The sequence below is a fragment of the Cinclus cinclus genome, chromosome 12 (genome assembly GCF_963662255.1).
Source record: "Cinclus cinclus chromosome 12, bCinCin1.1, whole genome shotgun sequence".
NCBI lineage: Eukaryota > Metazoa > Chordata > Aves > Passeriformes > Cinclidae > Cinclus > Cinclus cinclus.
In genome coordinates, this window is record NC_085057.1 from 13,968,967 (window position 1) to 13,985,856 (window position 16,890).

General features: G+C 38.4%; 1 protein-coding gene across 2 annotated transcripts in view; it reads left to right on the forward strand.

The window, feature by feature from the left end:
* Positions 1 to 16,039, forward strand: part of DCP1A (decapping mRNA 1A) — a 31,924-nt gene extending 15,885 nt beyond the window's left edge. Inside the window, exons 5-10 of one of the 2 annotated variants that reach the window (XM_062500742.1) lie at positions 33 to 171; positions 3,553 to 3,672; positions 6,904 to 7,659; positions 8,371 to 8,436; positions 10,441 to 10,659; positions 12,142 to 16,039. In XM_062500742.1, the coding sequence (XP_062356726.1) occupies positions 33 to 171; positions 3,553 to 3,672; positions 6,904 to 7,659; positions 8,371 to 8,436; positions 10,441 to 10,659; positions 12,142 to 12,222 (1,381 nt within the window). In that variant the 3' untranslated portion in view covers positions 12,223 to 16,039. The remainder of the gene's footprint in view (positions 1 to 32; positions 172 to 3,552; positions 3,673 to 6,903; positions 7,660 to 8,370; positions 8,437 to 10,440; positions 10,660 to 12,141) is intronic. The other variant, XM_062500743.1, reaches the window with a different exon arrangement.
* The last annotated feature ends 851 nt before the right edge of the window (positions 16,040 to 16,890 follow it).

Sequence of the window (16,890 nt, forward strand, 5' to 3'; positions counted from 1 at the left end):
TTTTAAATCCTGTTTCTCCTTTCCTTTTACAGAGTAGTTGAACAAGAAGCTCAGAGGTCGCATCAAGTTTCCCAGGACAGAAAAAGTCCCAGCAGGACCAATGGCTGCAATGAAAACAGGCCCATTGACATCCTAGAAATGCTTAGTAAAGCCAAGGATGAATATGAACGAGTAAGTAAAAGGTCCCTTGTCTGGAAACGAGTTTTTAGCACATCAGCTGTGCTTTAAAAGGTGGGCAGTCTCTGCAGTAGTTCCAGCAGCCTTGTTTTCAGACTGATGTGTTCTCTCCCTCAGGAACACTGTACTAGGGAAAAATTCTGTGATTTCAGGCAAGATGGATTGAATTCTGATCATGTGGTTCAACTTGTAGTGTAGCAGGGTGGACCCATTTTATAATGATTTCTCCTGCTGCGAGAAAATCTTGTCTCTGGGAATAGCAAATAAAAATTGTGCCCAACAGCATCTGTCTTTTCTTAGTCTCAAAAGATGTCTTGTGGTGTTAAGAGTCTGAGTCACTCAGTACATTTGTGGACTCTATGAAGCATATTTCTTACTAGCTGTAGACTAAATGTAACAATACTGCTCCTTTCTTTTCCCCAGTTTATTATTTCTGTCCTGTTTACTGTTTCTCCCTTTAATAAATGAATTCATCTCAGAAGGAAAAGTCTGCTATCCTTTGCCAGTGCTAAATTCATGAGATTACATAATGAGGAATGTTAGTTCTCTTAGGAAAGAAATACTTTATATAGTAGTGAGGACCAAATTCATACGTGCAGGGTGAATATAAAGGTAATGTGTGGGAGATCCAAAAATGGAAACAGAGATTCTGAACACGCCTCTTCCCCAGTGTAATAATAATACAGGAATGTGCCATAGTAAAGCAATGTGTGAGTATTGCATTGCAGAGCCATGGTGTGGCTTCTGTGCCTGTGCTGCTGGGAGAAGAGGGAGCACACTTGTACAGTGCTTGACTCCTTCCAGGAGTTGCTTGTGCAGCAGAGTTCCTTTGAGTACTTGGGATTTGAGTCTTTGTGAAATTCTAGATGGTTACAATACAGTGTGGAATGAGGAGAAAAGAGTAAGCATGTTGATTAAACTTTGTATGAGCCAGCTTAACCTGTCACTGTCTGATGTACATTGAGGTCAGGTCACTGTGATAAACAATACAATATCTTTGACCCAGGCTAGATGCTAATTTCTAGAGATCACTCACATGTTCTTTTAATGCTTTAAAATACATATGAAAAAATGAATTCTGAGTGTGTGTCAGTGTTTTCTGTATGAAGGCCAGCATTGTGCAAGTGGCAGCTTTTGTGAGATCACAGAAGGAAACATCACAACGTGCGTGATTCATCTTTCAGTGGTGTATCAATTTAGACAGATTAGAAGAAATTGAAGTCTTTTTGCAAAGAAGGGAGAAAACCCACACCACAGGAATGCATTGCTTTGGTAGTGCCCTCCTGGGTGTGATGAGTCCTTTCTCCCTTTGTGTCCTTGCAGTATTGGATAATGCACATTTCCAACAGATGGCTGTTGGATGGATGGCTTGGGATATTCCAGCTTCTCTTCTTATGTTCAGGTCTTTTTCATATGAGAGTACTGAAAAACCTTTGCTAGAAACAAAGTTCCTAAACAACATGGGTGAAGCTCTGTAGACAAGTAGAATTCTGATGAACAGGAACTGGTATGCAGATATTTTAATGGACAGACAACATCTCTGGTGCCAGTAATACAGCAGTGAAATAGTCAGGGCCATGGGCTACAGCAGAGCTACTTCAAAATTGGGGAGTTTGTATCTTTATTTCTTCTTGTTGTATATGAATGTGTTTCTTGGTATCTTTAGAATACCAGGGAAACTGGAATAATTATTTCGTTTTCCTTTTGTGTGTACATGAGCAATAAATGAACCTGTTCATGGTGATGCCATCAGAGCCTGATGTGACTGCAGTGCTGTATAGCTGTCAGAAAAGCAGAACAGAACAATTTTGGTCACGCTTCAAGCAAGCTTCTTTGGAGAATGTTCTTTTGACCACCTCAGCTTTAGCAGCAAACCCGTGGCACATTAATTTTGGAGCTCTTGTAGCCAATGTGTGCCAGTGTTAATGTGATAAAGTAACCAACTTGTTTGGAAGATGGTTTCTTAAAAGATCTTTCCTGTTATATTTTTTTTTTTTAATAATTTTATGGCACTTGATAATTATGCATGAATTTGTATTTAGGAGCAGAAAGTACTTATCTGCTGGTACATTCCAGATGGATCATACAGTAATCCTTGTGTGCAGCCCACATGAGATTGGCAGAGTGTCAGCATGAGAAGGGGGCAGAGGGAGCGAAAAAGAGATTTGTGAAGGTCTGAGTGATTTAATCTAGGATTCCAAATCAGCTTAATCCTTCAAATACACACTACATCAAGCCCATATGTGAAAATGAATGAACTCTGAGTTGTTTTTTAATGAAGTGAATGGATACTTTTTATAGTGTGGTTTTGTGTGTGTATTTCAGTATAAGTAGGGAAACATACTGCAGCTTATCTTTTAGTGAAAACTCTGCCTTTGCTGATTTTATAACTAAAAGGCCACCAGTATTTCAGGCACAAGGAGTTTTGACCTCCAAGTCAGTGGCTAAAAGTAAGTCAGAAAGATGCAAGAGTCTTCTCTCCTCTGTCCTTAAATTACAGTATATGGGCTTGATTTTGTATTTATTGCTTTCAATTAGAATTTGAAAACAAAAGAATAAAGCTCAGATTGCTTCTTAATCCGTTGCTAAAAAGTTTAACCCATATTTTATTGCTTTGATTAAAATACCAGAGCAATCATCATGTATTGTGCCAATGGTTAAGCTCTGTTGTATGCATCAGGTGTAGTTTACCCATTGAAAGCTGGATTATTCTATAGTCTGGGTTTTTTCCACTGGTGATTTTAACAGTAATAGAATATCTGTATTTGTTAATTTTTATGTTTTTTGAAGGTGAAAGTCAACTCCATCTGAAACATACTGTGCTATAACACAACTCTCTTGCCTGCTTTTGTTTTGTTCACAGAAAACCAAATTAACACCTGAAAAATAAGTGTACATGGATGGTTAAATGTGGTAGAAATAAGTCAGTGACAAGCTGTCTTTCCATCTACTTAGACTGTGTTCTGACAGGATTTCTTTTTCTAAGCAGTTCTAGTTTGAGTTCCTGATTGAATGAAGTGTAGCAAACTTCTCTGTTAGTGGCCAATCATGATACAGGTTGTGAAAAGCCCACCTTTTCTTTAATGTATAATTTTCATTCTTGGTGAAAAAGTATAAAGCCAATCGTACTTTATTGTTGTTTTTCTTATAATAGTAAAGAGTAAAAGCCTTATGACTCCATACCAGATTCTGGATGTCTTGATAGGATTTTTATGTCCCAGGATTTGTGAATTCCAGAGTGTCTTACAAAAATCAGCACTTTGTACATCATCTGTATTTCAGTCTCAAGTGCCATGTAAACAGGACTGTATAGTGGGTAAACATAGACTAAAAGTCATGTATTTATATTTTTTTTCCCATTTTTTCCCTCCTCAGAATCAGATTAGTGACCTAAGTATTATATCAAGTTCTGGAATGCAACAGAATTCAAATCCTCCAAAGCCAGAAAGCACAGAGCCTTCAGAACAGAAATCTTCATTACAAGTGCAAGAGCAGGTATGTTTCATCCAACCCTAAATGAGGTGGGTTTTTTTAATTAGGTACTTTGTTTTGGTACCAAAATTGATTTATTTTTTGTTTTTTCTTGAAATGCCTTCATTGTTTGCCCAGTGTATTATCGTTCAACAAATGAGCTTGAAGACTTTTAGGAACCCAAATTCTGTCTTATGACTTAGCCTCTTATTTTTAAAATGCTGTGTCTACACTACTGTAAATATCCATGTTTAAATGGGCCAGCTTGGCTTCTGGAAGAAGTCAGCCCTGATAATGTGTGGGATGACTCAGAGAGACAAGAAACAAGAGATGACCATGCCCGATGGTCAGGTCTTTCACTCAGGAACTCAAGCCCAGGTCTTCTGTCTCAGACATTTACTGAAGGTTTGGCTTTGCTTCAGAGCCACAGCTGTGGTCCTGCACAAGGGAGCTGGGGCTTCATACAAGACTTTGTAGAGAGAAATTTAGAACACAATGTAAGTAAACTGCAGTGACTGAATTGCCTGTAACAGGAAAGGTCCGTGGGCCTGCTTGCAGTGCCACCCAGTGGGCACGGGTGATGCTCCTCGGAAATGTCCCATGGAAAACTCTTCTCCCTGCCATGGTTCACAGGGGTGCTTCTGATGCCATAAATCACCGTGCCTGAGAAATGAAATCCCCTAGGAAAGCATGGGCAAATTTGCACTTACTGCTTGTAATAAAATGCACGGTTTGGAGGGGTAGTTGTAGTTCAGGTTAGGGCTGGGGCTGGCAGCAGGGATCTGATTTATGGGTAGGGTAGTAACAGTTAATGAACTAAAATGAGGGGTGAGGAGTTTGCTGGGATTATTTCTATCACAGCCCATCCAGCCCTGAGCAGCACTTGGTTTTAGGGACAGTGATGGAGCGACCTCTGGCAGCCAGCTTTGCCTGCTGCACACCATGCCTGGAGACCTGGCACCAATGCTGCCTGAGGCTTTGCTTTCAAAGCACATATTTTCTTTGGGTCACTCCATGTAGAATGTACAAAATCAGCTGAAATGCTCTACTTGACAGTGCATGGAATTGCAGAACAGGAATCAATTAACTAGTAAAGGAAGAACTGGAAGATAAGATTCTAACAAATTGCTCTGAAGTAATTAAAGGGAAGTTGATTTATAGAACGTGTAAAATGTCATATTTTTCATTCTGTTGAGCTATTTTAAATAATAGCTACAGAGATAGTGGAAAAATAATTGGGTAACATAACTGAGAGCTCTGTAAAGCCAGTTAAATGGGTTCAAATATATCTCGAATATGTTAGTTCTGAGACACATTTTTAGTAACATGGACAGCTGAGAGACTCCTGGAATAACATTCCACTTCAACTATAAAAGTACATTTTTAATCTAATTAAAACAGATGACCAGTGAAATCACAAAATAGTGTGCATATGATAAGTACAGTGAGATTGCTAAATTCCCTCAAAAATGTCACACTTGCATGTTGATTAACTTAATCTCATCCTAGAGATACCACACATTTGGGAATAAAAATAAATGTCTTCTGTATAAAATTGTGTAGTTAAGTGTTTTATCTTGGCAATTCAGAATTAAAATCAGTTTTATCATTAAATGCTTCTGTGCCAGCAATCTGCAAAACTGAACCAGAACACTGGTACTGAACCATGAATTAGAAGAGCTGGGACTATAAAACTTAATTTTTCTGAAATAATTTCTGGAGAAACCTTCTGAGCAGCAGCAACAGCATTCTATTCCTATCAAATAAAGTAATTTTGTGGCCTTTATGCAGCCCCTGCTGATTAAGGTCTTCATAAACACAGAGTTGATGATATGCTCAAAGTACACTTCAACCAGACAAGGCAGAAGTGGGGTTTTATACTCCATGCTGGGAAGTAAGTTGGTGTTTGACACTGTCCAGTCTGACAGGGCATGGTAGAGATTTCAGAGGTTTATTATTGACTATTGTACTGTATTAATAAAGGAAGGCTGGTCAATTGATTATATTGAAGTGACAGCTGAATTTGAAATGGTCTGGAACAGTGATTTTTCTCTTAATGGAATCTTTATAGTTGAAGGACAGGTCTCCAGGATATAGGATCAGTAGAAAAAAGTAAGAACAACTTTCTAGGAAAATATTCCTAGCATAACTAACAAGGTTTTATAAACTATAGAATGTCCCAGCCCCAAAATGAAAGGGTGCCAGACTTTAACAAGCTAAAATTGAATTGCAGTGACAGTAGAGATGAGTAACCTGGGCAAAAGACAGTGTTGGGCTGTTTGTGTGGTACCTGTGCTGCTGTGCCTTGGCTGCTGTTCTCTGTGCTAGGGAAATCAGAGCCAGCAGAGCAATGTCATGGTGCAGTGGTTGTCATTGTGAAGTAGAATCTTTGTTTAGACATTCCATCAGAATACACTGGAATTGTGCTTCAGGCCATTCAGTCTTCTGAACAGAATGTTGTATTTCAGTCCAGCTGTTTTACATAACTTCTGGTCCTGTGCAACCTCAAAAAAAAAAAAAAAAAAAAAAAGGAAAATTTTGAGATCACTGGTGTTAATAGCTGTTTCTTTTCTCTTTACTGAGACACATTTTAAAATATTTTCAGCAAAATATTATATTCTTAAAACCATATTTGTCTAACAATGGTCAGTGGTGTAGGCTAGATGTGTATTTTTGGGAGAGACTAAAGGACTGGTAGATGTGTGTACATATAGGTACTTTTCAAGGAGGTCTAAGTTTAGGCTTATATAAAGCGTTACCTATTGTAACATCCACTGCACTAGGGCAAGGAAAACTGTCTGGGCAGTGTGCTATTAATTCAGTTGTGCAGCTTCTGGTTTTTATGTTCCTTTCCCTTCTTTTAGGCCATTTAACTATTTCCAATTCTGTAAATTCTGTGATGATTTTTCAGCATGTATGTTTTTCCCTCCAGTTTCCTGAAGTGCTTTGTGTGGTTAGGGCTGATGGATGGAGGTGCCAGGTTCCTGACAGAATCCATAGCCATTCCCCCTTCCTGACTACTACTGCAGAGGCTGTCCTGAGATGGCCATAAGGAAAAGCCATACATAGCCAGGATGTTCCTCATAAATCAAATTAATTTCAGAATTCCTGTGAACAGGGCACCCTTAACACCCAAACATTTTACATGCATTTGACCTAGTTGTCTCTCCTAACTTGAATTTGTAATAGACTGTGTGAGCTGCACAGTGCTGCGTCTAGTTCTAAACTCAAAACTTCCTTCTCCCTTCTTTCTAGCTGTTTCAGTCAAGGCAGAAGCATCTGACTTTGGAGGAACTGTTTGGAACCTCTGTCCAAAAGGAACAGCCTGCAGCTCCATATCCCAATCCAGAGAGAATTGAGAAGCTGCAGACAGATGCATCTGCCAGAGAGCAACACAGTTTGCTTTTGCCTTTTTCCTTTGACCAGTCACCAGTAATGCAACAATCCCTGGGGAAATCTGAAAGTCAGAGTGTTAAACCCAGTGTCAATCAGCAGGACTGTTTAACACCTATGATAATACCTCCAGCTTCAGTTTCCCAGCCTGATATGAAAAACGTTTCAAGCTATTCAGTTCGTTTAAGCCCTGTTCTTAATTCAGCCTCAACAATGGAAGCTGCCCCTGCTCAGATGCTTCCTGGCCTCAAACAAAGCAACAGTATAATGCAAGTTATGCAGCAAGCTGCCAAGCCCATATCCCCACTGGTGAATCAGCCACCAACTGAAGTGAACCATGCTCCACAGAATCTAATGGCTGGCCAAAGCCCGCTCATAGCACCCTTGACTACAGCAAACACAGCAACTGTCTCAAATGCATCTCATACAAGTGTTGATCTTCTCCAGAAACTCAGGTTGACCCCACAGCATGACCAAACACAGCAGCAGTCTCTCGCTAAGACTCCCTTAACACCAAACATCTCTGCCTCCGTTGGCCAACTTGCAACACCAGAAAGCTTCAAAGAGTCTCACAGTAAGCCATCAGCCTTGAACAGCAAGATAATCTCTCCCCTTCAGGTATTCTGTGAGCTTTGATATCGTGAAGCTTTAGACTATTTGTATTTTGAAAACTGTGCTGTTATATATTAGCTGTTTGAAGATAATGAAGGACTTCCACTGTGTGGTATTGATATAATGGCTGTTAGAAATCCAGTTCCATTAGTTTTGTATCATTAGCATCTGCTGTCAGTGACAGACCTGTCTGTAGAGGAGGAGATTTTTCAAACTGCTGCTGTTAGTGGGTGAATAAGTGCTAGAGATTTCATCTGTACTTGTGTCACAAAAGTACTACTCAGAGCTGGGGATCTGAGAAGGGACAGAAAGTTGCAGGCTGAGCACTGTGATGAGAGGTGATGTGGAAGTCTAGCCTGTACCTTACTTGAAAGTATACAAATAACAATTTCCTTTTTCTGATTGTTTTGCTTTGAGTGTTTTGTACTCCTTCAGTTTTGACCCACTTCTTCTGTGGGTACCTGTGGGCTACACTGAGGTATGGCTTTATGGGTTTGCCATAATATTGAAAGCATAAAACATAAATTTAGATTTTTCGGTTTTTTCCAGCTTTGCTTTGATTATATCAGTTTTACAAAATCGATCTAATTATATCTCAAATCTGTTGAAATTTGCATTTTTGTGGCTTTCGTAAAAGCAGAGAACTACCTCTGGAAATTGAGCTGTGGACAGTAACCTGTGAATTTTGCCTTTTTTTTTTTTTTTTCCTTAACTCAGACTGTACAACAAAACAAGGAATCAGAAGTATTTCCACAGCCGAAAACTTTGTCTAAAGCAAGTCAAGTAAGTGGATAAGTACCTCTGCTAATTGGTTTTAGGGGTTTTCTTAGGGGGGAAAAAAACCCAGCTGCAGTACCCAGTTGATATCTCAAATAGTCACTGCCCATATTTAAGGAGCTGATGTGAAACAGAACTGTACTGAAGGAAGGGGGAGTTGCTGTTAATGCACTGCTCTTGTACAGTCCCTCTTACTGCTGGTTCTAATGTGGAAAGGAAAACACATTTTTGGATTTGCAGCCCTGCACTGAGTTTGCACCATTTGAACTGGGGTTTTTTATGTTGCAAGCAAGGAGTACTATTGCCATAATATTGTAGCAGGGCCTATTAGCCTTGGCCCAACTGTTGAGCACCACAGAGGCTTAAAATGCAATCCTTGCCTTACTGTGTCTCAGTTTTCCTGAGATATCTTGTATTTTATGAAAAGATACAAAGCAGAAAAAATTGAAGAGAAAAAAGAATAACAAGTAATTGCTAGTGCAAAACTTGTAATAGCAAGTTTTAGCAAGCTAAAAGCAGTTTTAAGATTCTTAGAACTGCCTTGGGTAACAGCTTAAAATAATGTCAATTTTAAATTTCAGATTGCAGTTGCAAAATAACTTGATAATAATCAAGTGTCCAAGAACTGGTTTTAATTACCTTTTTGTTATATACTCATTTTAGGACACCATCTGTATTTTAATTCTACTTTTCTCTACTCACCCACTCCATTTTCAGATCTCTTGCCTCATTCTTGTCAAACTTACTCCCCATGAAAGCAGTTTTAGTAGCATGCCCAGAACTGATTATGAAGGCAAAAAAAATTGGCCCTACTTGAAGTAAAATGCAGTTTTGGTTACTGGGATGCTAAAATAAGCTCTACAGTCTGTTCATGACCCAGTTAGTAAATAATTATCTAATTAAAAGCATTTTATATGGATTTGGGAATTTTAAAAAATATCTGCATGTTGTGTAGTAAACTGTCAGTTTAAACACATTGTCTTCAGCTGAAATCCCACGCTGTGAGTCTTCACAGTTTTGACTACAAGAAAATCAATTTTCTACTTCTGCTGTTGTTGATGTTATTTTATACACATTAACTTTAGATGGCTTTGGAGGGCTTTTTCCTCTGAAGATTGTTGATTATCCGAGGGGAACTCCTTTTGCTGACATATCAAATGTCTTTACAAATCACATTTAGTGTTGCGTTTCTTTGGAGTGAGACTGGCTTGTTTATTTTCTTTTTTTTTTTTTTTTTTCCACCACACTGGTCATCCTGGAAGCCTGGGCAAGACAGGAGATCAGGAGATGTCAGGGTTACTCAAAGAGGATGTTTATTCATGTCCAGTTGATGCAAATGTAATAGTCCTATAAATGTGCAATTTATGTTTAAAAGAAGAAGTGGTGAAGGCAGTATGTGCGTTTTTGTAGTGAAATGGAAACAGACCTGTGGAATGATGAGGTGGGAAGATGGTCCTCAAAATATTTCCATCCCACATCCCCCCAAGGGAAAACAGAATGAGAATGTTTTGGTGTACCCCAGTGCTTTAATTATAATTTAGCAGTCTCTTTAGGTATGTTTCAGATGCACTTCAAATTTGAAGTAAAGTGTTTGTGAGACCATAGAAGTGGGGGTGCAGGAAGCAGGACTGGTCTTTCTGAAAACTCCGAAGGAAAATAATTTGCAAAACAGCTACAAGCTCCTTTGATTACTTAGGTGAAAAGCTCAACTTTCATTGTATGTGTTATGTTCTAAAAACTCTGGCAGGTAGCAACCACATGAGTAGGAAGGAGTCTGCATACAAGAATGTTTAAGGCTGCCACTTTCTTCACCTTTGAAAATGAGAAGCACTGTTGGTACTAATCTTCATAGGTAGATATTTCTTGATTAAGAACAGCTGTTTTGCAATAGCTGACTGAATAATTGTGGCTGCAATTTATTTCATTTTCTTCATGCTCATCTCTCCAACCTTTACAGCATCATTCATTCTTACTGAACACAGTGCTTATTAATTTTCTGTTCTTTTACAGGTTGCGCCTCCGCAGTTTGTTACAGCCACGACGACAGTAACGCCTTCAGTGCTCTTGTCTCCAAGTGTGTTTCAGCAATCAGCTACAAAAGCTACTGAAGTGGAGAATAAAGCCAGTTCTTCTTCGCCTCTAACACTTGGAACAACAGAAATTCAGACTACACCTCCTACTGTTCTCAGCAGGTCTCAGCTTCAGGAAGCACTGATACATCTAATAAAGGTAGTGTCTATACAGAGCTCAGTTTCTGAGGGATGGGGTTCCCAGCACAGAAGGCAACATTGACAAATTCTGTACCCCTGTAACTTCTTTTGCCCTGAAAGATTACAAAATATGTTCTTTTCTGTTGGAAGGGGCAGATTACTCCACACTGTACACAGAGCTAACGCAGCTTGCTCCTTTTGGTCAAGATGTGGAAGACTTAAAAGTATAGAGCACCTGGCATGTGTCCTTTCACATCCTTATAGACAAGTGAGGAGTAACTTGCACTAGTAGACGCTGATATGAGAGGGGAGTTGATTTTGCTGCCTTTGTAAGTGTTCCACTTCCCCAAAGAAAGCTTTCCTGTTTTCGCTTCCCTAAAACCTTTCCTCACCTTTACTTTTAGTGTATTTCTTTGAAATGGAAATTGCAAAGTTTTAGCTCTGCTGTTTTTGGGGACTAAAAAGTTCTGTTGAATTAAATCTGTGATGTTGGAAGCAGCTGTGCATTGAGGTGACTTTTGACTTCTAATGTCATGGTGAAGTTGCCATGAATGACAAACAGTTCTTTCTTAGCTCAGGATTCTCTTGCTCAGTCCATGCTGGTGTTAGGAGACCTTATACCCAAAATGCAAGTCTAAAAATAACAAACAACATCTTTCCAGTGACCAAGTTATTAGGACCAAAAAGGTCATTAGCAGATCCTATTATTAGGTTGCCTGATGGATACAACCTTTTCTTCTACTGGTGTTTGTGGGTTTTCTAATTAAAGACTTAAAATAATCTTGGAACTGAGCTCACCTGCCAATATTCTGAGTGTTGATTTTAGAGAGCTGACAGGGATATTTGTCTCCAGTCAACAGAGAGAAAGCTGAATGAAGACCAAAATAGGCATATCCTGCAGCATGGGAGTACTCACACAGCACTCTAAAAGCAGGATACCAATTGCTGGTCAGATCTTGTAAAGAGAGTATTACACCCTCAAGCTAACTGATTAGATACCAGTTTTGTAACTTGTCCTTTGAAGGAACTAGACTCAAGAAATACCTGGAAATGGTGTCCACAGATTAAACCAATTCACTTCCCAGTCATGCTTTGCTGTGGGAATTCTTGCAGAGCACACTGCAGTCCCATTTGAGTTGGGCTGCCTGACAAACAACATCACATCTGGCACTCAGGCAGACTTGATTTGGGAGCCTGTACACAGAATGGGATTCTTTGTGCATAGGACTATGGTTTGGACTCTGGAGGGAAGCAAAATGTGACCAGGCTGACACAGTGACTCGTGTTTGTCTGAGCATCCAGAGTGCCTAGTGATGCCTTCAGCTGCTGCCCAGCTTCATGGGTCACAGCCTGTGTGTGTTCCAAAAGCACGTTCTATGCAGGCCTTTGTCCTGCCCTTATCAGCTGCAAGGAATCATTATCACAACTAAAGTGGAAAAAAAGTCATCTTTTTTTGCATCTTTTCACTAATGTTTCTGATGTGTTTCTATTTTTCCTGCAGAATGATTCCCGTTTTCTCAGCACTATCCATGAAGTCTACTTGCAAGTCCTCACCAAGAGTACAGACAACATTAAGCTATAATTGAAACTGAATCTACTTAAAATATGTTCATTTTAGAAACAGTTATGCCTCATCTATAAAACTAATATTTTTGTAAAAGAATATTTAGTTTTAAATGTCTTGAATTTGAACCTGTTAGGAAAGATTATTCCTTAAATACTTATGAAAGTAATGTTCTCAGAATGATCTAGGTTTTCACTGTGATCATCACCAGCAAACCTTTTTTTTATTGGGGAGGGGACTTAAGTTGCATTTGAGCTCTCATTAGCATTAAGTGAATGTGCAGATATTTGCTCTGGCTTTCATTCCTGGCTGTATTCACTGTTCAAGGATTACAGACTCAAAACTATTTCAACCAGCAAATTCACAGTATAGTACACTACAGCACACCAGAACCAAATGCAGTTGTAGGAACCTAGTTCCAGTTTGAAGGACTAAGGGAAATGAGAGCAAAATGCCTTGTGATTAAGCTGGCAGGTGTGGGGAAGGAAAGGGTCTGGAAGCCAGACCACTGGAGCTAAATCTTTAACAAAAGGTCTAAAAACATGATTAGCTCAGTACATTGGTAGTCTCTAGCTAACACATGTAAATTCATCCTTCAATATTTCATTAGTCTTGCTTCAGTGTTACTGACATAAAACACCCAAGTGAGTAAGGCCATTTTCTTTAAAAAGGCAAAATTTGAAATATGCAAGATCTTCAGTGATTGAACCTTTGTTTTTTTTAAGCAAAAAAGTAGTTGCATGTAGAAGTTCTCAAATTTCTAGTTAGGAGACCACCACTTGAAGACTCTCTTCCTGTTCCGCAGTGTTTGATAAAAATATTTTGTCCCCTTTTAGCTTAAGGATGGACCACACGATAGTTGGCTTTCACTCAGTTGTGTTGGAACTGCAGTGTTGAAAACTATGCAGATGGGAAACAAATGCATGTTTTTTTTCTGTTGCCCTCTCCCCACATTATTAGTGCATACTTCACAGTCTGAAGTTTATATAATTTAAATATTACTGCTTTGTATCTGTGATTTAGTAAGAGTCACTGTTCACTAAGAATTTAACTGGGTACTTTGCCATTTAAAATCAGAGAATTTTTAATTATACTTTTTTTTTTTTATGCTGCTGTGTTGGTTTATCCAAGGGTTGTATTTATTTCTTAAAGGCATGCAAAGGTCATTAATCTGAGTTCAGGTCCCAACCTTTTCCAGCAATAGTAGTTTTAAAATATGTTCTTTTCAGTAGAAAAGTGTTGGGTTATTGAGTCAAGAGATAATCTGTAGTGAGTTGTGATGCACTGCCTCATTCTTTTCTCTCAAGCACTATTGAAATATGAAGAAAAATATTGTTTGGCTCCTTACAACATATATGTATGCATAGATATCCTAAGGATTAGTTAATGTTGATGTAGTCAAGGTGCATGGCCATTTCATTGGAAACTAGTAATTGAGCTTTAATTGTGACTTGTTCACAAAAAAAGGATGTTTTAGATACAAATATTTACGTTTTTAGGTATTCGAACTCTTTTAGGTTTTTTCCTAGCTTTTTAGTGGAAAATATATTTTGTTTAGCACTACCTGCCTTCTGAAAAGCTCTTCTCAGCCTTTTATTCCAGTGTTTCCAATTAAAGTATGTAGTATATTGTTTAAAAAATGTTCAAGATTCAGGGAAAGATGCTAATGTGCATTCATCAAGAAATATATTGAATTTAATGGTAGCATTTGAATTCAGCAATACAAACTCAGACTTCTTAAGGAAGATAGGAGCTTCTTCCATAAATCCTGGAGTTACAATACTGTGTATGCACATACAGTGAGACTTGAGTCAGATTCAAGGTCTAAACTGACTTTGTGTTGGGCTTTTTAGGAGAAGTTTCACTGGAAGGGACAAACCAGGGAGCACTTCCTCTCAACAAAAATGATCAGTCTAAGCCAAACAGAGGGTTACTCTTACCTAGATTTAGCAAAGATGACAGAGTCCATAACTTCTCATTTCCCATGGACAGCTTCTGCTTTCTTCAATGAAAGATTTGATAAAGGTTTGTAGGAACAGAAATGTTGGAAGCTGATAGTGCACATTGGTACCATTCACTAAATACAGTCATATCCAAAGATCTTCAGAAATGATAGGAAAGATTGTGTTTTGAGTTCTTCAGCCATATACAAAAGTAATAATACTTTGAATATCCTTAATTTGTGAGGCTTCCTGGGCAGATGGAAACAAGCAGTTGGCAGATCCTTACTTCACTTTGGTTTTAGAGTGTCCTGATAGCAGCAGGTCAGTGGTTTGCATCCCTGCCCAAACTTTCCAAATGAACTGGCAGAGAACCAGAGTAGAAATCGTGGTGCCCACAGTGAACTTCACACCTTGAGCAAATGCATGTGTTTGTTCCAACCTCTGCGTGGGGCCAGCAGATACAGGAACCCTCCACTACAGAGCTGTGACAAGTGCCAGGGGAGTGGCTCTAACAGATAAACTCCTTTAATTAAAAGCTCATTGTAAAACACAAGCTCAATTACAGTGTAAAAGCTGATTGTTTTTAATGTGGACAGTGTATTTAAAGACCTTTTTCCCTAATTTTTAAAAATGTTTGTGTAAGTTTGAAATGACCAGCTTGTTGAAGTGCTTGATTTGTGTTACCTGCATGTAGGGTTAACCAGTGTGTAGCAAGTTACCTTGGGGCATCACAGGAAATTATTGTGACCATTTTCAAGTGATTTTTTTTTTTTTTTTTTTTTTTTTAACTGCTGGCTTAATGGGGATTTTATCTATTCTTTCTGGGAATCAGAAGATGACTAGTTCAGACTACACTCCTCAGTTATTATCTGAGCATGATTTTTGTGGCTCACATTAAGTTACTTTAGGTTTGAGTTTGGATTTTTACTTTTTCCCTAATCAAAGACAGTTTTAGCACCTACAGCTGCTGAATTGTTCAGGAAAATCGAAATTCTCAGTTTTGTAGTTAGACTTTATCTGTTGCTATTTAACAATGCAAAGTTCGTATGAAAGGTGCCTAACAGGTGTTAACTTTAGAAGCAGAATATCTTTCCAAATTAAACAAGATTTGCAGAACGAGTGATAAAAAAATTCAAGTGATTCATCCTGATTTATTATGCGTAACTCTTGTGTATAAATACTCAATATTTAAACACTTGCTGCTGGATGTATCATTTTTGCTTGCATTTCTAGTTGCTTCATTGTGGTTTATTTCTGAAATCCATTATGCCATGTGTAGTCACTGATAGAATTTCTGAAATGCTTTGGAAAGCAAACTTTAATTTGGGACTTCTTGGTTTTTAAAAGTATTCTAAGCAAATCAGCCACCTTTTTGCCAGGTATTTGGGTTGCTTTGTACAGCATATCTTAACAAGAGGAATGTGTGCAATATGTCTCACCTCATGTTTGTCTGGCAATGTTACGAAAATGTTAAGATGCAATATCTTCCTTTCAGTTCAAGTTGGAAAAGTTGCAGTATCTCTGATTTGGTGGTGTATTTATTTTTATCTATTCAGTGTATGGGCATATGGTTAGTTAGTTTTTTTTTCATGTACATTATGTGCTTTTAGTAATTTCTGAGTTTTATCACTTCTGCATATGCACCAGTTGTAGCCATTTGCATGTTCTTTCAATATGAAGACCGTGGGGAAGGGGGGCTTCAGGAAAGATTTCTGGAAACCGGAATAATTGTAAGTCAAAAAATGTAGATACTGCATCATTAACGTTTTTGGTATGGTGTGGGTTTTATAGCACCTATGTATGTTTGCAGTTATTAAGTTATTGCTTTAATGTTTAAGAATGAGCATTTTTTTCATCCAAAATTTTGTATGTTTGCAAATATATTTTTGTAATAAAACTTCAAAACAAATGTTTCAGCACCTCCTAAAATCTTGTGATGTTTCCTTTTATTTCTAGAGTTCTATTAGCCTACCAGAAGGTTCTGATTTTATTTTAGGGTTAATATTTTCCAGAGAAGAAACTCAAATTCCTTATTCCAGTTTGGGGGGTAGAACCAAATTGTATTTGTCCACTAAGAAAAGGCAACCTGACTGCTTGAAGGGTACTGGGGAACAGCCTCTACAAGGCCCTCTGCTGCTGTCAGCAGCCTTGTGGTTTGAATTTGATAAACAGATATGTCTCCTGTCACATTAAGAAATGCAGCTGCACTTTCACTGGCTTGTAAGTACAGCTCTGTGTTTAGTGCCTTTCTATATCACTTTTTTTATCGTATGTCCTTTCATCCATCTAGACATGGCGTTTGATTCTCAGTCCAGTCTTGATCTAAGTCCTTCTACCATGTCTGATTGATGCCATGCAAATGATTGATCCAAATTTCACAAAGTAAAACACGGAAGCTGAAGAGTAAGAAAAGCATAGAAGTTGATCTTGAAATTGAAACAAAACCTTAGGCCTATGACCCTAAATCTTAGCTAGATTCTTATTCCCATTCTAACTACCCATAGGAGTTGGTGATTGCAGGGCAGGTCAAATGTCAGGGGAGGCCACTGGAGAATGGCATTTGTTGCCCTGATGGTTCATACTGGACTGATGCCTGTACTATGTCTTCTAATAGAAGACTGCCATACAAAACAGGCACAGAAGTCATGGATTTACTGCAACATAGTTGATTTAAAAAAAAAAAAGTGGAAAACTGCTTAGAATCAAACTTTCAATTCTGGAATCTAGATCTGAATTCTGTATT